The following is a 27,496-nucleotide window of genomic DNA, read 5'->3' on the forward strand; positions in this document are numbered from 1 at the left end:
CTCAGGATCAGACCAGTACTCGTCGTATCATACATTTGATAAGTAAAAACTACTATGATGTAAGATGCTACACTTGATAAGAATCACAGGAGGCTATTTTTATTTGTATGTGCCTGTAAAGTTAGTTACCGATGTTTCGCACCAAGTCAAAACTATTGTCAAAACGTGTAGTACCTATTGGTTGCCAAGCTTGGAGACGACAATAAGTACATATTCTTATGGCATATATTGTCCCATGCGTTCCCCGTTCGGTGGGTACAACCCCACCCCTAACATAGACTACTCTCATCGTCTTTAAACTGTGTCGTGACTCATCTCCGTGAACCTAGCTGGTACCTGAGTATCGATTTTCATGACCTGATTGAATCTTTGCCCCACGGTAAATATTTTTAGAACTGGAGCGTGTGAAACGGCAGCTGTCGCTTAGTTTACATGTAGATTTAGTTATTATGGCGACATTTTGTCTACAAAACGAGTATACCTATAGTACAAATGAAATTGTGTCTACAACTAACTGCTGTCTACGGGTCTCTATTAATCCTCTGGTGCTTTATTTCATGCATGGTGTAAAATTAGTACATTACATACCTAGGGAGGTGAATTCGTGAATGCTCCAGATCGTAGGTGTTTGTAGCCCGAACCGAAGGTGAGGGCCATAAATATGCGACCTGGGGCTTTACGAATTACCGCCCGTGGTTTGTCTAAAGTTTTACTCCTTGCCTTGGCCAGGAAGAGATTTTCTCCTCGCGTAGCGGGGAGAAAATCCCACTTACGGGCCTAGGGTGACGTAAAATTTATTTTATATACAGTCAAATACCCTATTTGATACAGACTGTACTAAAGTGTTCCTGTCGCTCGTCTTAATTGCTCGACTTCGCTCGTAATTAGAATTGGATCTCGTCGAGATGGCGCTTGGAAATGCATTTAAGACTGTCCCAATCTCGAGCCGAGTCGAGACGTGTCTTGAGATTGTATAGACTCACTTGAAATTACTATTCTATCTATCTCTTCAGGCTGTATCCACCCACTGCTGAGTTTATGCCTCTTTATTACTGCATTATCCTCGGTCCTGTGCTAATCTCATCCAGATGCTTGTCTTCGGCGAAGGTATATCATCTGACCATCTAGTCAATGATCTCTACGAAGAACGTTTTTTTAGGGCTTGTTCTTTTAAAAACGTTTTTCAAATGCTTTGTTGCAGTAATTAAAGAGATAGTTATAGTCTTCTGTTCTGTTTTGGGATACTATGTATACTTCACGATAAACCTTATTGATTGATTTATCAGAAATCGTTAGTAAAACCGTCAATGAATTTACTTAAAACGCTTCATTTTCATATTTATTAATGGTCTGATATTTAAACAAGTAGTATTCATACCTCACCTATTTGATTACCTATTACCATAGAGAAATAAAGACAAGAGTGCTCACTCCATACATCATTTCAAACTATTAATTTCAGTGTCTACATCTAGCATCGAGTAGCGGAACTATCAGTACTGCTACTTGACAATAGATGTAGCGCCGACCGGAAAGTCTTATCTCAACAGCATAAGACTTTCCGGTCGGTGCTACATCTATTGTTAAGTAGCAGTACTGATAGTTCCGCTACTCGATGCTAGATGCTAATAGTCTTTTTGTTACTAAAACTGATGTATGGAGTGAGCACTCTATGTATTTTTTTCTCTATGCTATTACTTACAGTTCTTAACATTTTCATGAAAACGTTCTTTCGTTGCAGTCAATAGAACTACGTTCTAAATTTAAACATGTTATTCACACTCTTGCTAAATGCATCCAATTTACATCGTAACAATAACAACTCACGTCAAAAACAATGTGTCATGAATATCAAAATGTGCAACATGTTAATTCTAGGTATTCTACTGAAGTCTTAGCTATTTTGTACTCTTTCTTGGAATTTCTGTCGCTAGTCGATACCTGTGTAATACCTATTTTGAGTACCCTATTTAATACTCCTGAGTATTAGTCAATGATGGCGTTTTTTTAAATACGGATTCGGATAGGATATGTAATAAAAATATAGGCTTAAAAACATATTTTTTTCTACCGGAAATACGTTACATAAATTATTTAGTCAAAGCGCAATGTCGGTCACTTAGAGATAACGGTCCTTTTGATATCGTATGATAACGCTTATCTTTCAACGATCGTCAATCCTTATCACCAAAGTAGCAATAGCAATCCTAATACACACAGGTATTTTAATTACGTTTTAATTGATCCACGCTTATTGTCACAATTAGCGTAACAACCAATTATCGAGTGTTATTTTCCGGTCATTATATACCGCGTTTTGCGGTGTTTTAAACTAAGGGTTTTCTGCTTTATTTTCATGGTCATTTTTTTTAACTAAAAATATTGCCGTTTGTACTTAAAATGTTCAAGAATTTCTAGCCATGCTTATAAAACTCGGTGTAGTGAGATTGTTTTAGTTTCAAAGCAAGGAACACCTGGTAAAGTCATCCCAGTTGTGAATATTGAAGAAACTTCTTCTGATGTGACATCACTAAGTTTATTGACTTGACAAAGTTCTTCGCCCACATATTTTAGACTAAAAAGATTAAATCTTCTTCAACATGTGATGACACTTTCCATCAACCCAATATCTCGAATCGAACTGACAGGAATTCCCAATTTCCAAGAACTTGAACTCCAAGCTGTAATTTTAGTGGCAGACACTCGGGCGGGCCAGGGCGAGTCGATGACCGAGTATTGATCCCGGCGAAGTGGGTCGCGACCCGTTTCCCGCTGCATTCACCCATGGGGTGCACCCACATGTAGGGTTACCGGGTAATAGTAGAAAAGACGAAAATCCTAAATTTTTCTACTGTAATCCTATATAATACCAGGAACATATACTTTTTTGTATGATTGTAAACTTTATTGGTAACTGTGGCACTGTTCCATGTAACTCCCTACATCTACTAACATCTACAAGTTTGACTTTACGGTACTAACGGCTTATGACATAATTATAAGTAAAATATATTGAAATTCACAAGAAATTAGTGTTTAAAACTTGCCAGGATGTTAAAACCCGCGCTATTTCCTGAATACAGTTTTTCACAAGGCAGGTCAACTCACGTCTATAGTGGAATTATTTTTATTTATTTGCGTCATTTGACACATTATGACTGACGTATATAGAGATGTAACTAACCCAAATCGAATGTCACGGCAAGCGATTACGATTGGATGGCACCTAGACCGAGGTATCGAATTGTGACGTTTAATGATTTTTTATTTGAGATTTAAATAAAGCTAGAATTATATGGTTAATAAATAATAATAAGATATAATAAATTTAATAATGCTTTGTTATAAATATCTAATAACTATTGTAATATGAATGATTTATAACAAAATTTACCTAAATTTAATAATGTTTAAAAATTTGACGTGTAAAATGTATATTTTATGAATAAAACATTGAATTGAATTAAATTGTTGCGACCTAAAATGAAAAAATTATTTCGATTTACTTAGACGACTACCGATTTATAACGGTGGTGTCCGGCCAACCCTAAATTAAAAAAAAAGACGTACAACGTAAACGTTCGCAGTGGAATTGTCTTCCTTTGTAATTTCGATGTGCAAGATATTTTACGTTCTATTGCTGTTGTCAGTGTCATGTGTCAAATGACGCAAATACGAGTGCACAAGGTATAGTAACCCTGCTTAGGGGAGGCGAGGGTGGTAACGTAGGAAACAGTGCATCTTACGATCCTTCTGACTCTTCCCAGATGAATTTGCACAGCTTGACTTATTGCGAAGCGCTGCTAGGATGCCAATATTGGATTGTTGCTTTTCAATGCCAACATCCGACAGATCTGAACGGTTCTCTTAGGATGTCCATGTTCGTTTCCTTCGACAGTTTTATTCTCTAAGGATTTTTATGCTGAAATGCACCGTTAGAATTTCTATACTCGTATTTAACTTGTTTGTTTACGTAAAACGAGAATGGAGTTTAAAAAAAGGATTGTAACCAAATGTTACTACCAGAAATTGTTGAATTAATTGATCATGTTAAGCTTGGACACCATTATCTTCATACAGGTAGTGGCGCTATTAAATGGTACAATAGATAAACATCGGTTTGCGTGTTTTTACAAGAAACTACTAGCCATTAGCTGCGAACGCTTAATCGTTCCATTAGACTCGTTCCAACGAGTAAACAAGACGGAAGACGGACACGACTGCTGGGACATCAAACGTCTCTTTACGATGTTTATCCTGGATTCTAATTCCGACAGCCTTCGTTCCAATCGACCTATTCAAATAAACTTGGTCGTCAGTCATGCGATTCGTGAGTAAATATCGCTATATTGTTATCCTAAGTAAAAAAGCCATATGTCATTCCGAGACTCGTGAAGATACGACTTCTTGGCTCAGCATCGTATATTTTACTGTCACCCGTAACCGGCACGGCCGATCAATTTACCATCTATAAATAACCTTACATGAAATTTATTTGCAAGAAGTTCTAGAACGATTAAACGAATCTGCCCCCCTACCATAAAGTTGGAAGATGTGCAGATAACAAAGTTTGCGAAAATGGAAGGAATATTGTTATAAGGAGAATTTTTGAATAATTCATGTTGGGGTAGTGAGTTTCGGTACCGAGGACGAGGCTTGCACGAGTTGCACAGTCTCATTTCCATGAATATACTTCGGGAATGCTGGTGGGTTGCACTGCGATTGGTTGACTGGGTTGTAAATGTCTACATACCAGGTACGTATTTGCGTTGTGAAAGTTGATTTGCACTAACTCCCCACCTTTCCTCGATGCAAAATTGTATCTGGCAAGTTTCTCTTTTGAACCTAACCGGGAGTGCTTGTCCTTTTCCTTCTCTAATTTTAACTGACTGAGACTGGATCTGATTGTAAAACTCTTAGTACCTACTACCTACATGTAAAATGGTGTAATTTACCTATTGCATTCTATATTATACTGCTCATTTGTCAAACATTATGTTAAAACTATTGAGGTTTATTTCTCGTACTTACCTATCTTAAAACCTCCAACATTATAAAATCTACATATGTACTTCTAAATCTTACTCTTCATATAATCAAATCGCTTTATCTGGATTTAAAGTGCTTTATCGCATTGCGGAACGAAATTTCTATACAAGATTGTCCACGAGGAAACGATAACATTCGTAATGTCAATGATAAAAACTCCGTTGCTATGTCATGGGACTGATGTGTCGACCTTCGGCAGCGACTATTAGAATCGAGACAATGCCGGACGTATTATTCATTAGTATTGATTGTTTGTAGAGGTTTTCTATTAGACATTGTTTGTTTCTGCTTTTAAATCTCCATAGGAATAACCATACGCAACCTAGGCCTTCAACAGCAAGGTTCTTTGAAGATGTTTTCATTAAGTAGAAGATTGTTATTTATTATTGAGTTCTTACCCAAGAATAATAGGTAAAGTCAGAGTCCTTGCGTAACATAATTCTAGATCTTTCACGGACAAGAGCAACGTGCAAATTAATTTTAAATATTGGCATTATGGTTTTTCCTATTTTTGTATTTGATACTGCACATAAACCCTAAAAAATAATAATGCAAATGCTGTTGTTTTTCCCAAGATCTCAAAAACAATAATTCAAAGCCAAACGCAGTACCTTGCGTAGCGCAACTTCAGTTCTTCAAGGCCAAGGTTCCTTACTTACTTTGCAGAATTACTTCAACTTGGAAACAATTTAACGTCTACTCCATCAAACTCACGCGTACCCGTCACGTTGTATCAAGGTTCCTCAAAGTTTTCCAAGCCAACGCTTCACTTCAACGTTTCACATAATCACGTTGCCCAGAATCGGAAAACAATACTGGGACAATTGTAATGCAAGCTACGCTCGTTTCACTGGCACGTGTCTAAAACACGTGAATGTGAACCCGGGTTCAGGACACGCTCCACCCACGCAGTTTAAAAATAATTTGCCCTTCAAGTAAGGACAAAGTACAACCTGGACGCTTTATAAGTATTCCAGTAAGAAAGAATTTCTCCTATGTTTGTTTTGGCCTATTTACGGCGCTAGATTTATTCCTTTGTATTCAAATGTCCGTTCGCTTTATTGGGTAATGATACCGTTAACTGTATCGCGTCAATACAGCCCACTAGAGACTAAGTGGCCACTTTGCCTCGTTGAGAGCTTGAAGAGGTCTTGTTTAAAAACTCTCACTTTTTGCTATCTTTGAGAAACCATTAAGTAACAAAAACCCAATTAAATCGAAGTCTGTTTATTCATTTAATTGTGATTTGTGCTTAAATTTCCCGAACCTTGAAACGGGAGACAAAAGGCATGTTTGGCCTTTTCCGTAACCTTGCTCGTAACTCTTTGTCCCTGGGCGAGGATTGCATTTGCCACTTACACGTGTGTCCCTCACCTTCGTTGTTGGGTGGTCCAAACGACGACGTCTGCATTATATTGCGCATTAGACCACAGACGTGTGCACTATATCACGCGTGATTGTTAGATGAAATCATTATCCCTCTTGTAATTGTAAACTGAGTAACTGCGCTCATTAACTGCGTCATTTAATCTCAACTAAGCGATAAGCTGTGACTTATCTTGTATATCCCAAGACATTTCTGTTATAAATCTATACGGGAAATAGACGAAACCGAAATTAAATTTGTACTTTCAATCTGCTAGCGTAATAGAAAATTTCCGTAGGATTTTAATTTGAACCCGAGCGGAAAATTAGCCCATATACAGAGTGGGCGAATCTAAATATATCCTGTAGTACTAGGGACAAATACGTGGGCTTTTGTATAGGCGTCTGTATCATGGGAAAGCCTGCTTCTGCTATAAGACAGGCTCATAATGCGTCACTCTCTTGTTCGTAATGTTCGTGACGTGAATTTCGTAAACGAGTGCCTTAAAATTTTCTGTGTATTTCGTTATGAGCTCGTCTCTTGCTATAAAAGGCTGCCTTTAGCGTCGTTTTCTTCAATATCTTTGAGAAGGCCCCTCTGAACTCATTTGTATTGAATCTAAATATACTTGCGAAGGCGCTGAAGTGTATTCCCTTTGCAATCTATCCATTACTGATCCTTTTCAGAATATATTTCCATTATCTTGAAATAGTTTTCTGTTATGTCGGTGTCTGGACGGATTTTCATTCTTATTACTCTTATTAGAAATATTCCAAGATATACCTATACGTCTAGCTAGAATAATAAAGTGATAATCGTATAATGTTGCGATAAGTTGGTGTCGCTGAAATTATAATGCGACGATGTCGCTTGTTAACACAGCGGACAATTTGGCAGTAACGTTAAATGTGTTAATTAGAGAAGCTGATGACTTCAGCAATTACGGCACTGAGCGCTTTATTCTTGTCGCTTTGGCAAATTTATGCTGGTATTTTTAGAATGTGACCAAGACAAACTTAAATACATTGCTCACTTCATCACCGGTCATTTATAAAAAATTTAAAAATGTATTTTAAGCGAATAGGGTGTGTATTTTTTGAAGTGAAAACTTCTTTAGCGGCGCTGGGCACTTTTTGAGGCGGAGAAAAAATGATAAACTCGAGACAGGGTAAGGCGATCACGTGACCGTAAGGGGCGTAAGGTTTAGATGGCCACTCATAATTTAAATGGCCTTTAAATCAATAAAGAAAAACTCAATGTTATTTGACATTTATGTAGCGGACTCCTTTTCAAGACTCTTTACCTATGTTCAAATAATTTGACGTTGTCATGGCAGTATGTAAATAAACATGTCAATGAAAAAGTGTGATCTTATTTGAGAATGATAATAATATATAATAAATAAATAGAATACTTCCGCTATACGTTTATGTATCGTGTTACCGGGCGTCGGTAACATAGTGAGGTGAGTTTTCACTTCTATCGGCACTCCCGGAGTGCAACCGTTGTTGCTTGTTTTGTCATGTCGGTGAACTCTCATTTACGTCAACAGTAGAAATAAAATCGCAAACAACAGTACTAAATAATACAGTACAGTACAGTAGTAATTAGTAGCAGCAGCATTTTTGAACTCGATGCCCAATATATTGTTTCAATTAAGTATGAACCTCAAGAATGATATTGTAAAACCTTATTTGAATACGTGATCAAATTTAATATGAACTTAATCAATCTTGAAACCCAAAGCCAAGTTTCAGACTGAATTCAATAAATTTATTCTGAAGCCAGACGGTGTCACCTGACCAGTCAAAAGTTGGATCACAATGCCTTTATAGAAGTTTAGTCTTCAGAAAAGCATTATTTATTAATGTTTAGTCGTTGGGTCTGTCAACAGCTATGCGTATTGAATTGCGTGTCGCCACTGTATTGATACGCATTCAGTTCATTCCTTATCGGTTTGCGATCAGGAGTTATCGGTCTGTGTAGTTTGGTGCTGGTTCATTTTGGCTTTTGTACGTACGTACGTATAACCTATTATATTAATTACAGTGATATTTGTTTATGAATTTCAGAAAATTCTGGTTTTAGAAAAGTTTTTCTTGATGCTTATTGGCTTAAGATTTCATCAGCTTCATTTGAAGGTGACCGCTCATGCAGTGTAAATTAGCTGATGCAGCGGAATATTAATCATTTTCATTCTGACCTAGAAACGTTTTAATGACATTGGTCACATTGGAAGAATCAAAATCCTCAATAGCGGTTCTAAATTCGTTCCGAACTTGCGAAAAGTTCCCATTTTTAATAGCGGTCCGCGTGCGGGTGTCGGCTCGGGCGGCTGACGCCAACGCCCCCGCGTGACGTCGCGTCGTGGGGCGCCGGCGGCCGCGGCCACTCGGCGGCAGTCTGTGCACAACCGCCGCCCGCACGTCACCGCTGCGATGTGAACGCCTAACCTCGCCAACTGTCTAAAACGACAGCTTCTGTTGCGTGTGCTAAGTTCCCCCAATAACTATTTTGTGTTCCAATAACTGTTAAACGAGCGCCAGATACATGTAAGTGGTGTTATTTGTGTCATCGTTCGCGTGGCCCGTTTCTCTGACACGATTTTCGGCGCCGAATTCTTACTGTGCCGTGTGGTGACTAAAGTATCGAGTGTTTCTGCTGGATATGGTCAAAATAGGTGGTCAGGTAATTTTGAGGTTGTTTTAGTTTCCTCGCTTGTTTCTAGTGCAAGTTTTTCTTAGTTTACGTCATCGTTCAGTTTAGTTCGCTTTTCTGAAAGCAACAGGTGTTGGCTTTTAAAATATCCCATTCATACGTTCTCTAATTCCGCACTCGCACGCAATTCTTATCAGTGTTATTGTCCCACACTTTCGTTGTGAACAGTGTTCACGTTGACGTAGTTGCCTTCGATACGCATTTGATACCTACATGTTCGCACATTTGTTACGTACTTAGTACTCACGTACATAATGACGTAGATTATAGTTTATAGTATTATTTGCTTTAATCAGCGTAAGTAGTTTAAAAAACAACTAAACTATCCGTAATGTGTCTGGTCTCGCATGCTCTGTAAATTACACAGGGCAAATACCTAGAGTATTGTTTGCGAGGGTGTGGTACAATTTACCGAATTGTACAACACGTTTTACTTTAACGAAGTTTTTAGGTCTCTTGACGATTGTTTGTTTTATATTCGCCCCACTTTCCTGCTCTACCAGCAACTGATAATTCTTTATCATCACCTTTATAGATTGCTTTTTTTGCAAATACCAATTTCACGAATTTTTGTTTGCTGTTGCTATGTCGGTCAATTCTTCAAGGTATAACTGTTGCCAACGAATTGATTTTGATCTATAGTATACTGTTTATATTAACTAGTTAGCTAGTTACTGTTACATCATCTATAATAAATGAATTTTGACCTTAACCGCGTCCAAAGCCAATGTCACCCGTCTCATGGCCAGTCGAATTCACATATTTATCTACGTAAACGAGTTCATTAGCTTGTAAGTTTTACATATTGTATGACACGTCCCTGGTAATTAGGTACTTCATTGTTCAACAATTGTTATGGTTGTGCAACCTTGCCTTGAATCACCGGCATATTTACTATACAAGTGGGGTATAATAAAACACTGTTTAACTTGTACTGGAATCGGATTATCATTGACAAGGTAAATAGTGTGTGCTTATCCGTTAATGTTCTAGGTATTGTCTTTAACATTATTTTTAGCTAGGAATATAACAAGAAGTATACAAGTACTCTACGGGTTTCTTAATATTCGACTGTTAACTAGCTTTTAATTCAAATCCAGCATATTGTAGAGTGTTAGAATCTAATCCTAACTAAAAATTTGATCTTTTGAATTTGATCATATTAATGTTAGTGTTAATTTATTTTTTATGTATATTAGTTTCTGCATAATGTCATTAGCATATTTTTGTATAATTTTTGTCTGTCTTTTTACTAAAAGACAGAACGTCAAACGTCTGTTATAACATCTTCTTTGTATTCATATTGGTGTTTAATTCTTTTACATTGTCCGTATTGGATAGTAATGATAGTATATAATAAGACTATTATTTTCTTTTACATCTTAATTTTTTCCTCGTTATAGTTCCCCATATTTATAATTTTTTACAAGCCTCCATTTAATCATTTAATGTTATCCCTTTATTAAAAATGTCTTAAGACAAACTATTCACAGCTTACTAAGGCTTGTAGTTGTAGCGCGTTTATAGAAAAACTACATATATCGTTATATATAAACAGGAAATTGTATACTATAAGCAATATTAATTTCTGAAGGATACTAACCGTTAGGCCTCGCTTGCAAGTGGGAATTTTATCGTTAACCATCATCAAATTAATGGAGCAGGAAGAGCTCGTGCCAACTTGACGGGCGGCTTGTAATAACGAAAGTAATAGACCTTGTGGTGTTGTTGCTAGAAATAGGGGAATAGATAGCTACTAATTCTTCGCCGTTCTAAATTACGGCATCGTTACCTTCTAAATGATAAACTGTTAGTACTGGAATGCATAATTTGCTAAATATTTCGACTACTTCCTCATTATACTCGTATTAATTCAGGCATAAATGGTCTATTTAATTCAAATTCCAAAATAACCTCCGGGAAATGGTCCTACTAAACAGTCACATCAATCACAACATAACAACTAGTTTTCGATATTGGTAAGTGCAGTAACCAATAAAACCTGTATTTCGACGAAAAGGAAACCATTATTTGCATCCGTTTGAATGTTAGTTGCGGTTTATATTTGACGTCACGTTATAGCAAATTTCATTTCACCAAGCAGTGTTTTAAAATAAATTACAAAGGTAAATTATTTACCTAAGTAAGTATATCATTCTCTTTAATATTTTTTTCTTTTCTTATTTCTAACCTACATTAACGATTTACCTTACTCGATAGAGGGCTTAACAAATATAATACTATTCGCAGATGATACTTCGCTTTTATTTAAAGTACCAAGAAATATCGATACAGTGGAAGAAATTATTAATCCCGTTTTGAAAAAAAAAATTACATTGGTTCACAATAAATAATTTAGTACTTAATCCCAAAAAAACAAAATGCATTAGATTCTCAACTTCTCGCCGGACTCAAAAACAACACACACCAAAACTGGTCTTGGGAAACCATACTCTAGACTTCTCAGATAATACAGTGTTTCTTGGTTTGACAGTAGATACAAAATTACAGTGGGTTTCGCACATAACTTCTTTGAGTAATAAATTGTGTTCTGCTATTTATGCTGTGAGACAGATTAGGCAATTAACAGACACAAGCACGGCTAAATTAGTTTATTACAGCTACTTCCATAGTCTCATGTCTTATGGCCTTCTGATGTGGGGAAAATCTGCTAATGTACATAGCATATTTGTTTTACAAAAGCGAGCCGTACGTGCCATTTACAATCTGAAGCCGCGAACATCCTTGAGAGATCTATTTAGAAAAGTCAACATCATCACTCTGCCGTCACAATACATCTATGAAGTTATAATGTACACAAGAAAAAACTACGAACATCTTCCGAAAAATAGCGACAACCATACCTTCAACACAAGAAACAAAGATAAACTTGCTGTGCGCCGCTTACGTCTTGCTAAGGCTCAAAAATCATTTATTGGTCAGGCAGTACATTTCTACAACAAGATTCCTAATCATATAATAAATTTGCCAGATTATAAGTAGGTAATTAAGTATGTAATAGTTTTAAGGCAAAAATGTGCAATAATTGACGGACATAAGTGTATCTTGTATACCTACATGACAAAATAAATTGAAATTTGAAGTTTAAATTGCGTGTGCCTGACTTATTGGCGCCAACTGTAACGTAAACACTCAAGGTAGAAATATTTAAACTCTCCTTATCTCATTTCCTCTTGTTTGCTGTCAACAGTCAACTTATTTTTTTACCTTATCACGCTAATATCAGTTTGAACAAATAGTACATTAAGAATAAAATAAAATTCTAGAGTTTATTTATAAATCATTCATAAATATGTATCTAAATCTCCGAATACATTTTGCATAATTCTGTTAAACTGCATACTAATACTACATATATAATAAGTCGATGATAACGTAATAAGTAATGCAAATTCCAAATATTTGTTTAATTTACCGCTGATTTATGTATCACAAACAAACCTCACAGACAAACCACCTGCTGACTAAACTTAACTTGACTTAACGAACTTGTTAAATCCTCATCAACAGCATGTAATTTAGGTTGCAGTGCTCCTAAAAGTTGCAAGATTTGCCCGACGTTGCATGTCCGTTGTTTTCCCTTTAGCCGGCACTGTCGCATATTTCATACGGTCATTATGACGTTGGCCTGCAAATGGACTGCGTAATAGGTTTTTCGTGTTTTCCGAATTCACTGCGCAGTTTAGGATGTTAAAATGGAATTTCGTGTTTTTGACGTGACAATTGACATCAATAAAGAATTCCAGTGCCCTGTTTATCAAAATCTTGTAACTTTTAATACAAGTGGAAGTCCCTTTCTAACAAAAGCTGTCAAAAAGAGACTTCCACTTGTATTACAAGTTACAAGCTTTTGATAAACAGGGCACAGGCTTGTCAGAATTATATTAATACTGATATTAAGTCTTTGCTTATCACATCTCAATCATTAGATGGAATGTAAAACAGGTTTTATCCTAAAAGTCTATAAGTACTTTTTTCTTTGTAGCTGCTTAGCAGGATTATAATGCAACTTAAATACAGCTTTTTACCCCGTTGCTAAGCCTCGAGCCCAACCAATAATTGCATTTTTATCGTGTTATGAAATTGATAACAGATCAGTTTATCTCTATAATGACCTTCAATGCCTGTATGCAGATAGATATATGACCGCATTGTTAAAACCACACGCCGATGCCGTGATACTTCGGCCGATAGCCTAATCCTGCACGATAAACAGCTATCTACTGACGTGATTGAAATTTCGTAGAAGATTCGCGAATATGTGGCAAAAATCTATTTTTATTGCCTGATAGCGGAACAATCTTTGTGTAGTTAACTTAAATAGAATGTAGTAGATATGAGTATTATGTTATGACTGTCATGTTTTTTTTTAAATACACAATATTTGAATTAAAGGTCTGGTGTCTCGGAGACGACACGTGTCGATTTTGACGAGAATTCATCAATCAAACAAATTTGCTTACCTACCGACCTGAAATGGAATTTGTTGGAATAACAAGAACAACAATTATCGCTGCTTACTTCCTACTTACTGATGTAGTTCAGATAATGAAGTCAGTGGCTAGTAGTTGCAAACAATTACTAGGCTTGGCGACCTCGCAGGACGCTGTATGCGGAACGCAAACAGCTATGCCTAACCATATTCTTATATAACTACCTATGCCTGCGTCATGATCAGAAACAATTCGCAGCAGTTCTATCTTTTTTTATATTTAGATCGACTTTGCCATCAATTTTCGATTAAGGCCAACCCAATTCTATCAAATGTCTTTTGGATTAGCAATGTTGCGTGCCTTCATCGAATTTACTCTGTCCATTAAAAATTGTAGACAATTTATGTCGCGGTGTTGTGATAGCGAAGTTGTTTGTTGTGGTTAGAATGTCCTTCTTGCGGTTGTTTGCCACGTGTGGTCTATAAATGTGAAAACATGTACTTAACACATCCATGCATTGTCTATCCATGAACATTGCCAATGTTATTGATAGACCTTCGTTCCGCGCGTTCATTGGCATCTTTTAGGTAAAGTCGGTGTCGCTAAGCGCACTTTAATTGTTCTCTAAATGTCTAGACAGACTTCGGCGAGACATTATAAATATTAGTCTAAAACGTCTGGACACGTGTGTAGTCTGGAGTTTATCGACCGTCAGGTCGCGTCTCACGATTCGGGGCATTTTGAAATTCTCTTTCGCAGATTTCGATAGTCCGCAATATTCCGTTTTGTACTTGTTTCGTCGACGGAGACAACAGTTTTATTTTTTCCTTTTCCTCGAGTATTCCGTTTATTTGCAAGGGAACTTGTACCTCCATCTGAAGCTTAAGTTGTTACTGTTTTAATTCCACGAATGTTGTAGCATATTCAAAAATAGATTTGTTATTGCCGAATTAATACGCGTCTCCTCGTTATTCTTGGATTTCGTTTCACACTTTATTCCTGGGATCTTAATTTGAATAACCAATTACAATTAAATTGCTTTTCTCTTTTCGCTTCAGCGTAACATTTCCCACTTGTTTATATTTAACCTAAAAGGCCTTAGGAAATTCAACACAACTTTGATTATGATTACAGATCGTCACAATCCTGTTTTCAGCTTGGCCTCATTCCAAGCCGTTCGTATTTCCTCGATATAATCTAAAGTGGATAAACAAGTAAATTCCCGTAAATACTTTGACATTTGCCTGTCTGAATAACTTCGTCCATCACGATTGAATATGTCTTAGTATTTAAATGTAAACATATGACGCGAAGCCAGAATCCCACGTTGTGGGGTTGCTGCCAAAAATTTTTGCGCCGTGAATTTTTGAGTCGACCTCGCGGCGATATCATAATCCGTCGTCTTTATCGTGGTGTGCTCATTTTCATTTTATTTTACTCCATCTTTGCGTACTGTATTCAGTCACTCTTCAACTAAAGATGCCAATTTCTTTTAGGGCTAGTGAATTCTTGGACTTTGTCGTTTTGGCTCTCTTCACCGTTGTGCCACAGTTGGTGCATAAGTGTCGTGATGTTCAGTGTTTCCGTAATGTGCTCATCAGTGTTTAAATAAAATTGAACTTTTTTTAAAGGAATACGCACAACCAGTCATTGAGTGAGTTACATTGTGTTCGAATGCAATATTTTTTATAAAAGAATTTGTGATCAAAACATTTACTTTCAGTTCGTTATGCTTGGATTGATAAATCGGACAATAACTTTGCATAATTGAGCAGTCTTTTGTTTTACGAGCAATTGTTTCATTGTTGACACGAGGCGAGAGGTCTATGCTCAGCCGGGGGTGATCACTGATCACGGCCTGAAAATGTACGAGTTATTGTGTTGTGATTTAGTAAGCATACTTAATAATGATCCTGACTGCAGAGGTCGTTACCCCGGTGGTTTGAAGAGCACGAATGTTTGAAATAATGAAACAGTGGTCCATTCAAGATTTTTTATGTGTTTTGTCGTATCGTCGTTTAGTATTCGTCAGTTAATAGTAGGTACAAGCCCATCTCTTTCATATTAAATACGTCGATGTGTTTTATATTGTTTCCGAATAATATTTGTAAATACCGATGTGTTGTGGCAGGCCATATACCTGCGAGGTAGACGGTGCAAGAAACAAATCCTGGGAACGGCTACATGAAATTAGGGATGATTATTTCCTGGATAGGATTAATTGACATGCCATGTTACAGGCTTATGTCTAGCTATAGTTGATTATGCCTAACCTTTATTTCCTCTTGTTCCAGCTGGATATTCTTTCTGTGGCGACATTGATGGAGTTCCGCTTGGACAGCGCGGAGTACTGCCAGGCCCAACACAAATAAACTAGCGGCGGACCGCCGAGCTGAGACCCATGCAGCCGGGAGCAAGTCTGCACCCCATCTTTATGACTGTCCAGGTAACATTCTGACCTTAGTGCTTTCTCAGTCTTATCCTAAAGGAAGGGTGGATGACGTTCGAAGTATCGCGGGGCACTTTTGGATGAGACTAGCACAGGACCGGGACAAGTGGCATACACGAAGAGAAGCCTATGCTGAGCAGTGGGCGATCGAAGGCTAAAATGATGATAATGATGATCCTAAAGGAACCCGGGCTTAGGGTATAAGCGTACAGGAAACCATCTTTATGATTATGATATGACCTGGCCTTGACCTTCAGGCCTTAGTGGTTTCCCAATTCTATATTATTTCCAACTAAAAGGGAAATTAAGGCTCGTTCGACTTAGAATTTAGACCTGGCAGTTCTATCCTAAAGGGGCCCAGAGTTTTTCGGACACATCAGGAGGGAAATTACCTTTACAACCATGGGGTAGGAACTCGGAAGCGCGTCAGTACTCCAACATTTTTTTGACCGTCCAATGACCATCAATCCTATCCTAAAAACCCGGGGCCCTTCCAATCCAGACGGATAAATATGTATATGTAACTGATATTTTCTTTCCTTGACCTAAAAGAGGCGAACCTACTTAACTGCCGTAGCAGCTATGTGAACCGTGAACCACAAACAATGGATCTAATGTGAACGTGCCCATAACTGCTATGACAACTAAACCACGAACATTTTATGACAAACAAAAGGACAAGAGTCTATTACCTCTTAAGTACTTTACCCATACATTTTATGTCACACGTGTACATAGTAAACTCCTGTAGCTTCATGACAAGTATCCATTAAATAACTCTAGTACTATGAATGACAGAAGTTAGTTAAGCTCACGAAAAACAAACATCCAACAACTAAGCATTTTACACAAACATTCTCGAGTAATTGATACATAACACATCCACTCATGATAGGTAAACATCGTAAGATAACCCCTTAGTTTAATCACCTATCCATCTACTAGAGTACCTAGCTCTAATTTATTACATTATATATTTATACATAACAGAATGACAGTCAACAATGCTTCTGATGAACATGTGACGTACATTTAGCCGGTAAGGGTGGCTTTTACGACCTGATCCCTCGGTTTTATAGCGCATCTACCAGGTAGCTTATTTCCCAGGGGGCGCTACCGTCAAAGATCCGAAAGGCTTTTTCACACGGGCAGATTCAGATTAGACCAGTGATTCAATGATTTTAAAATTTACAAGCAGCGTTTGCGGTGTTTCACTGCCAGCGCGCTAAAAGAGAATCGCGGCGGTGTGGTTGTGTTCACTTCACTTCATAAAGAACCAAGAAAAAGATTATACAAGTGCGCTGGAAGGGATCGGGGATTGTGGCGAATTGCGATAAGTAATTGCAAAGGCCTATGTCTATTAGACGTATAAGATGGCATTGAAGGATTTGAAGGGTCGCCAGTCAAACTATACCAATGTGAAAATACCCGAACCGCACCCGAACCACTACTACAGTCAAGCATTACGCTTTCAGTAATGTTTCGGCCCCTGTTTATTTTGATGACTCATTACAGATAACACTAGGTCGTCGAACGAAGCTAATCACAGGAATTTAACGCGACGTTGCTTAGTTTTTGGCACCCGATGAATTAGTTAATTAGACGGATTAAATGTGTATTTATTTAGATTCAAGGCTGCTTTATCGTGCCCAGACAATCCGTTCGAGTGTTTACTTTGTCGCGCTCGTGAAATATCGCTTAAAATACACAGGTATTTATTAAAATAAACACGATGTAGTGCTGTTTACTATCCCTGTTATCAATTTGATGTGTACCGATCCAGTGCTAACAAATGACGCGGGTGTTGGCAATAGATCAGCATTCAGTCATATACCCGCCGCCGCCGACCACTCACATGACCTAACGAATCTGTATCTATTTTCGCACACATTTTTTATTCCACTTGAGTTCCTTAGCTCTCGTTTACGTCAATCTAATAACGCTGTTCTTTGTTTCAGCTACCTTAAATTCTGAAGCCAACGCAAATCGGAGCATATCATCCAGTTCGGAGCGACTTAATGTTCGCATAATTTCTTTAAGTTTCATTCCACATTTTGAACTTTAGTTTAACCGTCTCCGAATGTGCGCTAGTGGTTGAAAGCGGCATCCATGCGGGTGGTTCTCTTGATATAATAGGACCCTTTCTAAATAAAAGTCACGAAACTGCCGTGTGTTGTGTGGAAATAGAGTGACAATTTGTCTGTTGTCGGACGGACCGAAGTGAAGTGAACACCAGTGTCGACCGTAGCGAGGAAGACCAAGACTCCATCATGAAGCAGAAGGATATCCGGCCGGCGCCCTCGCTAATCGAGTACAAGGGAATGCGGTTCCTGATCACGGACCGCCCCTCTGACGTCACCATCCAGTCGTACCTACAGGTAATTCTAGGAACTTATCGCGTAAACTTTGCACTAGAGCGCGATTGCGCTCGCAATGTTTATTGCATTAGAGGGAACTTTACCTATCTATTCTGGTATTATAAGAGCTAACATTTTGACCTGCATCAAATCGTAAACAGATGATTTGTTTATGTATGTACCTAAAGTTAATGTTTACAGTGTTTTGAATTTGCTGCCTGTCTAGTCTTTGATTGAATGAAATATCTTGATATTTCCTATGTCGTCTTATGGACGTGGAAGATTCCTAGAAAAGGCATTTGATTTTATCTTCCCTCTCAAACTTCAGTACATTTTACCTATGACCGTAAGAAAGTCACAAATTGTTCGTAAGTTTATAAAAATACGCCCATAGTATTAAATGAACCGCAATTAAATAAGGCCCACTTGCACCATCCCACTAACCCGGGGATAAGCGGTTAAACTGTTACCCCAGTGTCAAATTGTACTAGTAACTATGGCAACTCCAGGTTTAACCGGTTAAACCCCGGGTTAGTGGAATGGTGCAAGTGGGCCTTAGTGTTCTTAAATAGAATACTTTTTGAGTTGTTAATAATGACAGTTTTACTACATGCTCAATGCCAGTCCATAATGTGACACAAATATGCCTTGCCCCATGTCTGTCTTTCATTCACATAAACAGGGGTCGGACAAAAAGTGCGGATGACGTCAAACCACTTATAGGATGATTTCAAATAGTATTTTTGATTTTCATAAACAATTATCACTTATCATTTATCAACCTCTTTATTAAACGATATCGCCACTTGAAATGAGTAAGTACGTTTTTGACTGACACATTGTCAATCAGATGAACAATAAATTGACTTCGTTATTGTTTAGCTATTGTATCTTCACGATTATATTTAGCTAAAATTTATATTTACTAATGTATAAGAAAACGCTCTAAAATGTCATCTTTATTCGAATATTGTGGCAAGTTTCGTGAAATTTATTTTATTCACTACATCACCCTACCACCTGTATTATTAATTCCATGGATTTATTTACGATTATTTTGTTACTTCATTAATACTACTTTGTTACTACATGTCACACGGAAGTTTAAATACAAACTCAAACATCATCCTGTGTGCAAGATTACGTCATTTTTACGTCATCCGCACTTTTTGTCCGACCCCTGCACATAAACTTCTATTATCTACAACAAGTCATTAATAAACAGGAGCTGCGGAAGCACAACGTATGCGTCGTGGTCCGCGTCTGCGAGCCCAGCTATGACGTTGGCCCGCTGAAGGCCGAGAACATCGAGGTCCGCGACTTGGCCTACGACGATGGCACCTTCCCGCCCGCCAACGTCGTGGACGAGTGGTTCGAGATCCTGCGCGATAAGTAAGTAACCACCAAAATATTTCCTTTTGATCTCAGTAAGGCGTTTGACTCTGTCTACCATCAATGATCACAGTCATTTACTTCAATCAAATGATTATTGACATATTGCAGATTTATGCAATACCAGGTCCTGTTATAGGCCTTCTTATAGCAAAGCTAACGTGCAAAAATCATGCACGCAATTCAGGACAAAATGTCTGTTAATAATTAATAATATTGTGGAGTGCCACAAGGATCTGTGTAAGCTCCTTAGCTTTTTTATCTAATACTACCATCGTCATAGCACCAACCTTGTCAAGCTATATGCGTTACACTTCCATATTTTTACGCCTCAGTTGTTGATTTCAAATTCTATACGATGTAATGCGTAGTGTGATATAATTAGTTCAGGGAAAAACATTATAAACATTATTGAAATACAATACATAGAATACTTATAACGCAGCAAAATGAATGCAGTAACTTTGAATTATTACTTATACTGTGCAATTTACTAAACAATCCAGTATAATTTTATCTGTCCTTGCAACATTCCTGTCTAAGATTAACGACATTATTTGATTGTCTTAGATTGAATGTGGGCTGAAACCTCCCACACACACAGCGTAGCGTAGTCATCTTTCTCTATCACACTTCCATATTAGTGCGACAAATTATTGGCACGTTGTCTAGGCACCCTAATCCTAAGATAGGCTTTGGGACTAGTTTTCTATCACTACCGGTATTACCTCTTAGCGGAAAAATACCCAGTAATCATTTTAATATATATTATACTAAAAACCTTTGTGTTTACTTCCAGGGCCCAAAACAAGCCAGAAGCGGGCGTAGCAGTCCACTGCGTTGCCGGCCTCGGCCGGGCCCCAGTGATGGTCGCCATCGCGCTGATCGAGCTCGGCATGAAGTACGAGGAGGCCGTCGAGACCATCCGAGAGTGAGTACCTTACCCTTTTAAACATAAGGACGATTTTACAACTCGTTTTTGTCCAACGAAGAGGCTAGCCGTCGAGACCCTTCGAAAGTGAGTACTTTAACCCGCTAGATATAAGGACGACTTTATCGTGGCTGGAGTTGGCCGGGCCCCAGTGATGGTCGCCATCGCGCTGATCGAGCTCGGCATGAAGTACGAGGAGGCCGTCGAGACCATCCGAGAGTGAGTACCTTACCCTGTTAAACATAAGGACGATTTTACAACTCGTTTTTGTCCAACGAAGAGGCTAGCCGTCGAGACCCTTCGAAAGTGAGTACTTTAACCCGCTAGATATAAGGACGACTTTATCGTGGCTGGACTCGGCCGGGCCCCAGTGATGGTCGCCATCGCGCTGATCGAGCTCGGCATGAAGTACGAGGAGGCCGTCGAGACCATCCGAGAGTGAGTACCTTACCCTGTTAAACATAAAGACGATTTTACAACTCGTTTTTGTCCAACTAAGAGGCTAGCCGTCGAGACCCTTCGAAAGTGAGTACTTTAACCCGCTAGATATAAGGACGACTTTATCGTGGCTGGAGTTGGCCGGGCCCCAGTGATGGTCGCCATCGCGCTGATCGAGCTCGGCATGAAGTACGAGGAGGCCGTCGAGACCATCCGAGAGTGAGTACCTTACCCTGTTAAACATAAGGACGATTTTACAACTCGTTTTTGTCCAACGAAGAGGCTAGCCGTCGAGACCCTTCGTAAGTGAGTACTTTAACCAGCTAGATATAAGGACGACTTTATCGTGGCTGGACTTGGCCGGGCCCCAGTGATGGTCGCCGTCGCGCTGATCGAGCTCGGCGTGAAGTACGAGGAGGCCGTCGAGACCGAGAACTCTACCCTGCTAGACATAAGGATGAGTTTACCGTGGCCGTATCCAGCTGGACATTAAAAGCCGTATTCAATCCGTAACTGAATTATCAAGACGCAGCGATTTTGCCCCTGCCTGTGTCTTGCGCTTTATTTCAAAGGAAAATAAAATTTAAGAGGTTTAAAAAAAGTCTGTTTTTGCACTCGGTAGACTAGGTACACTCATCCATAAATTACGGGCATGATTAATGAAGGCAAGTATGAGCTCAGTTCATGCTAACATGTTTTAACTGCGACCCATCCAACAATCCTATATAGAACATACAAATACATACGAATAAGGATTACGTGTCGACAGTCACATACACCGGCTCTTGACTGATTAGGAAGGATTATAGAATACGTTAAGACAGCAAGGAGTAGAAGAACCCTATATTAATATTATCAAAAACATCTATGGCAAGAGCACAGGCCGAATAAAATTGGAATCTAAAGGCGAATCCTTTCCTATAAATAGAGGTGTGAGGCAAGGAGATCCCTTGTCTCCTAAACTGTTTAATGCAGTGCTTGAGAGTATATTCAGAAAATTAGACTGGTTTGATAGTGGCCTCAAAATAGACGGTAAACGACTGAATCATCTGAGATTTGCGGATGATATTATACTACTAGAGGAAGACCCTATGAAACTACAAGGCATGGTACAAACCCTGGCAACCAAAAGCAAGGAAGTGGGCCTTGAATTAAATGCGAGTAAGACAAAAATGATGACTAACACAAAAATCGTCGATATAACAATGGATGGCACCAGTTTCGAATATGTAAGCGAATATGTTTACTTGGGACAAATCATCTCTGTGGAGAATATGATGTCCAAGGAAATAAATAAAAGAATAGCCAGCGGGTGGAATAAGTATTGGTCACTTAAAGAAATTATGAAGAGCAAAGATTTAAGCGTCAACATCAAAAAGAAAACATTCAACACCTGCGTTCTACCTTGCCTAACGTATGGCTGTGAGACCTGGTCTCTTACCGAAAACCATCGCGAGACACTTGCAAGGTGTCAAAGGGCAATGGAGCGTAGTATGTTAGGGATCAAACTATCAGATAAGATCAGAAACTCAGAAATAAGAAATAAAACAAAGATTACCGACATACTTGCTCGCATTGACCATCTAAAGTGGGGATGGACAGGCCACATGCTACGCTGCCCAATAGAAAAATGGAGCAAACAGATTACTCTATGGTACCCCAGAGGCTGTACTAGAAAGCAAGCACATCCATTCACAAGATGGAAAGACGACATCCGTCTGACTCTGGGGCCATACTGGATGAGGGTTGCTGCAGACAGATCCCAATGGAGACAGTTGGAGGAGGCCTATGCCTTACGGCACACCGAACTAAGAGATATATTATAAAAAATAAAAACATTTGTATATTCAATTGTAACTTGATATCGTTCGGAATAAATGGCTATATTTTTTTTTTTTATTATTATATAGAATACGTTATACTTTTCAAGTTTTAAAACCTTGATAATTATTGCTCTTGAATTAACGTGTTACTTTGAATTCAGGGACTAACGCAAAATTGTAGTTTTTATAGCATTAGAAAAAGACTACGTGATCTTGTAGAGTCTTTTAACTGAAAAACGCTTTTTAAAAATCAGTAACGATTACTTATGAAAGCATAACTGTTACATATTTGCCGTGACTTATTTTTTAAAAACTGTTTTTCAATAAAAAGACACGCCAAGATTGTTTACATTTTTTCAAATGCTAAAAAAACGAACTATAGGTAGTTATCACTAGTTAGGTATATTCAATTTTTTCACGTTTTAAAGGAAAACAGTCCCACGGAAACTAGACTATATTTGCTAGGGCAGACTCCAACCAAACCCTTAAAAGGTGAAAATTGGCTCGATTCATTTTTAGTTGCATATCAGTACCAGGGTACCAATACCATACAAATTAAGCATATATATTAAGTAGTAAGGATAGATAATGCTATTATTAACCGAATACTGTTGTCCTATAGCCAACGCCGCGGCGCCATCAACTCCAAGCAGCTGTCGTACCTGGAGAAGTACCGGCCCAAGTCCCGCCTCAAGAAAAACGGTCACAAGAACTCGTGCTGTGTGCAGTAACAGCTGATCCAGCTCTGTGTCCACACACACACACACACACATGCGATTACTACACTAACATTTTTGAACACTTTATTTCCTTTTTTTGAGGTTATGACTATGTTTAACCTTTTGAATGCTTGAAGCTACTTAAAATTGTAAAATGTACTCACTTTGTGGGTAGATTTGGTCAAAATAATGAGGAATTATTCTGAAATTAAACATCAAAATTGTAAAAATATTATGGCCAAACTTGTGACATTTATAACAGCAGTCATCTTGGAGCATTCTATATTTTACTTTGTTTGAATTTATCCTGAAACATTTCCGGAATAAAATTAATTCTTGCATGGGCAACTTGTTTAAAAAAAATGGATCGCTCAAAAGGTTAAATTAGAGTTATAATCTCCGCTGTTAAATCTCGAGTTTTCTATGAAATTTAATGGGAGCCTTATATAAGATGTTTGTATGTCCAAAAGGTCCCTCGTACTGTGTATTAGTGGAATAATATGTTAGAAGAGCCACGATTTGTGTTCAGTGAGCAATCCTACTCGGATATATACTTTCAGATCATAATAAAATTCAATAACCATAATAAAATAAAATAAAAAACAGTCGGTGACATGTTTATTCCTGATTTTCCGTAATTGTGGTGACTTCATGATATTTTTTACTTATTATATTTGTAGACACTTTATGATTTATAATAAATATGAGACATAATATAGAAAAATCTTGATGGTTTTTTTGTGTTTCACTAGAAAATTGATATCTTTGACAAGCAATTTGTTATAAATTGTGTGCTTTTTGTATTGATATACGATTGTACTTTAAATGTTAATTGAAACCTGGGCATAGCAATCCAGTTAGCAAATAATCAATTAACTATATGAAATACAGAAAGATCCGGTTTGACGACTTGACACGAAAATTCAATGAAATATGCAGTTTGATATTATTTTTCTATTTCTAATTTTATGAAGATTATTGAAATGTATGGATCATGTAACTACAGTACAGTCGGCATTCTTAAATAAAAATATAAGAAAAAATGGTTAATTTTTCATTTCTACTGATATAAGAATTCATTCAATACTTTCCCTTTTGAAAATCTGTAATGAAAATGAAATACCCAAGCGTGAAAGGTAGGTACTTTTTTATTTAAACAATTTAAAATACTCAGTGTTGACACTATCCAGGTGTAACCACGGAATTAGTAGTACTACCGTACAGAAAGTACACTTACAAAACCGAAGATTGACAGCGATTCAGGGTCTAATCATGATATCCCTTTCTAACTTACGGCACTATCCCTTTCGGCTATTTAGGGTTGTCAAAATTCAAGTCATTATCTTATCCGTGGTCGTGCACGCGGTCCTAATAATTGCTCGTAGAGTCTGGCTAATGAAAGTTGAGCCTGAGATGTATTTAAAACTTTTTATATGGCAACTTTTTTTCCTATCAAATAAGCTGTCAGTTTCAAGCTGTCATTTAATTTCATAGTAATTTTATTGCCAGGTGCGGTTTTTATTGCAATTCCCGCGTTATCTCAGGCTCAACTTTCATTAGCCAGACTCTAGCAACGCTGAGCCGAACGGAGCCGAGTTTGCCCGAAGTCAGGAGTGTCTTCCCACTGGTGTATCATTAGCAATAGAACTTCGCTATAACTCCTAAAGTGTCATTCAATAGAACTTGCTAACTATGTAAACAAACCGCCATACTAAAATTGACACTGAATGTCAATTTACTAGTAACTTTTGTTTACATAGTTAGCAAGTTCTATTGAATGACACTACAATAAAGCGGGGCTAGCATTATGTGCTGCGAGAGTAAAATAATTGTACGAAAATAAAGAAAAGGCATTATTGAAAATGTAAAACAATACTTTATTGATCGGAGCATGAAATGTAAGTACTATTAGACTCAGGTACACGTTAGTTTGTACTTTTGATATCATGAAAGCAACTATTGCTATTTAACCTTAAAAAACAATACTAAATTAAGTAACGTACAGACTTCTGTATGTAACTTATGTTATTCAATTACGTACATGTAATAAATACCTAAAATTAATAAAAACTTAATTAATAACAGAAAAACAGATCGCTGAGAAATACTTGTGCTTCATCTAAATTTTAATTGAATTGTTCAGGTTTAATAACTATTTTACAAATATGTAGTAAACTTATTAATTAGGTATTTTACAAATAAAAATTTGTCACTAACGATATTGATCCTTCGTTGGTCTTAAATATTATTATATTAACTCACATTTATAGTTTTTACCATGATTAGAGTATAGACAACTCTTGACAAATAGTAAGTACTATTTTAACATAACATGCTAGTCTTACTTAAACACTTACATGAAAAAAAATAAAAAAAAACGTGATTATGATTAGATTCGACTCTTACTTAAAATCAATTAAAAATCTACCTATCTACATTTTAAATCACAATCCTAACCTTATTCCGTTCGTGCACGAATACCTTGGATGAAACGATTCTTTAAAATGTGACGTCATCTATGAAAAGGGACCTTATTGTCGATGGCGGTTACGCCATTATTAACGATGCTCCGATATAAATACAATGCCGCGCGACACTGTGCGGCGTAAGCGCCATCGACAATAAGGTCCCTTTTCATAGATAATGCCCCAAATAATTACTTAAAAAATAATGTGATTGAACGCAACTACAGCAAACACCTCATACAGTCTTCTGATATCAATAATCCAATGGGGTTGGCCGGTCGAAGTATTTAACAGATGGCGCCAGCATAGCTTGCCCTGTCAATCCCTAGAATTGTGTCAATTTTTTGTTTTTTTAATGCCCTGGATGCCAGCCCTTTAAGGCAAATCTCATAGAAAACGCGGCAAGCTATGATGGCGCCAACTATGCAAACCTTTGACAGTTGCCAACCCCATTTCATTTTCTTATAGATAAAACTAATCCTCGAGACGTATAAAATGCTAGGAGTTAGTGGATTCAAAAAAATGGTATAGGTGGTGCTCGTTAAGTTAATCGTATATGGAGGTTTACACGAAATACCTCTGGTGACCTGCGCCAAAGAGTAGTAAGTGTATTCAATTCTCTGGTGTTACTTTTTAGTGGAGATTTCGACGCCATAGACAAATATTTGGCATTTACTTATGAACCATCCCACCATACCTCGCTACGAAGGCAGATACAGTAAATTTCCAGTTTCAATACAGAAATACTTCACGCCTGAAAACCTATAAAACGACACCCTTGTGACATGTCGATTATTACGAAAAAGCAAATGTTTTTAGTAACTTCCCCCATATCTCGCCACAAAGGCAGATACAGTAAATTTCCGGTTTCAATACAGAAATACTTCATCCCTGAAAACCTATAAAACGACACCCATGACGACTTTAACGAAAAAGTACATGTGTTTATAACAACAGTCCTGGTGAAACTGTGCCACAGAATAAATAATAGTACATAGTACTATGTACAGAAGATTCACTCTCTAACAAAACGCGTCTATTACGACAGATACGGCCGCTAAGTGGCGCAAGCGCGAGCAGGCGTCCGTTCCGTAGCGGTGCGCGGCAACTACTATGGCTAGACACCAAAATGGGTGTGGGCCGCATGTATAGTTTGTAGCTTTCTAATAGACCCCGAAGGCTAATCCTATTGTCTATTGTTAAGTAAAACCGCTCGTGCCACGTGCGAAAACCACCTGCATAAAAAAATCGGTACTTCGGTTACTGAGTGCCGGCGAGTCGAACGCTACAGAACCAGTCTAAAATGTGTCATCGAGATGCGTAACAAAGGCGCGT

General features: G+C 37.8%; 1 protein-coding gene across 4 annotated transcripts in view; it reads left to right on the forward strand.

Moving 5' to 3' along the window:
- Window positions 1-23,748, forward strand: part of LOC134663096 (PRL-1 phosphatase) — a 45,431-nt gene extending 21,683 nt beyond the window's left edge. Inside the window, exons 1-6 of one of the 4 annotated variants that reach the window (XM_063519425.1) lie at window positions 8,798-8,967; window positions 15,882-16,033; window positions 17,995-18,414; window positions 19,619-19,785; window positions 20,585-20,716; window positions 23,600-23,748. In XM_063519425.1, coding sequence (XP_063375495.1) covers window positions 18,307-18,414; window positions 19,619-19,785; window positions 20,585-20,716; window positions 23,600-23,708 — 516 coding nt within the window. In that variant the 5' untranslated portion in view covers window positions 8,798-8,967; window positions 15,882-16,033; window positions 17,995-18,306 and the 3' untranslated portion in view covers window positions 23,709-23,748. Of the gene's footprint in view, window positions 1-8,797; window positions 9,104-15,037; window positions 15,242-15,881; window positions 16,034-17,994; window positions 18,415-19,618; window positions 19,786-20,584; window positions 20,717-23,599 lie in introns of those variants that run through there. The other 3 variants (XM_063519429.1, XM_063519427.1, XM_063519426.1) reach the window with 3 other exon arrangements.
- Window positions 23,749-27,496: the final 3,748 nt, after the last annotated feature.

This window comes from Cydia amplana, chromosome 4, assembly GCF_948474715.1.
Source record: "Cydia amplana chromosome 4, ilCydAmpl1.1, whole genome shotgun sequence".
NCBI classification, from domain to species: domain Eukaryota; kingdom Metazoa; phylum Arthropoda; class Insecta; order Lepidoptera; family Tortricidae; genus Cydia; species Cydia amplana.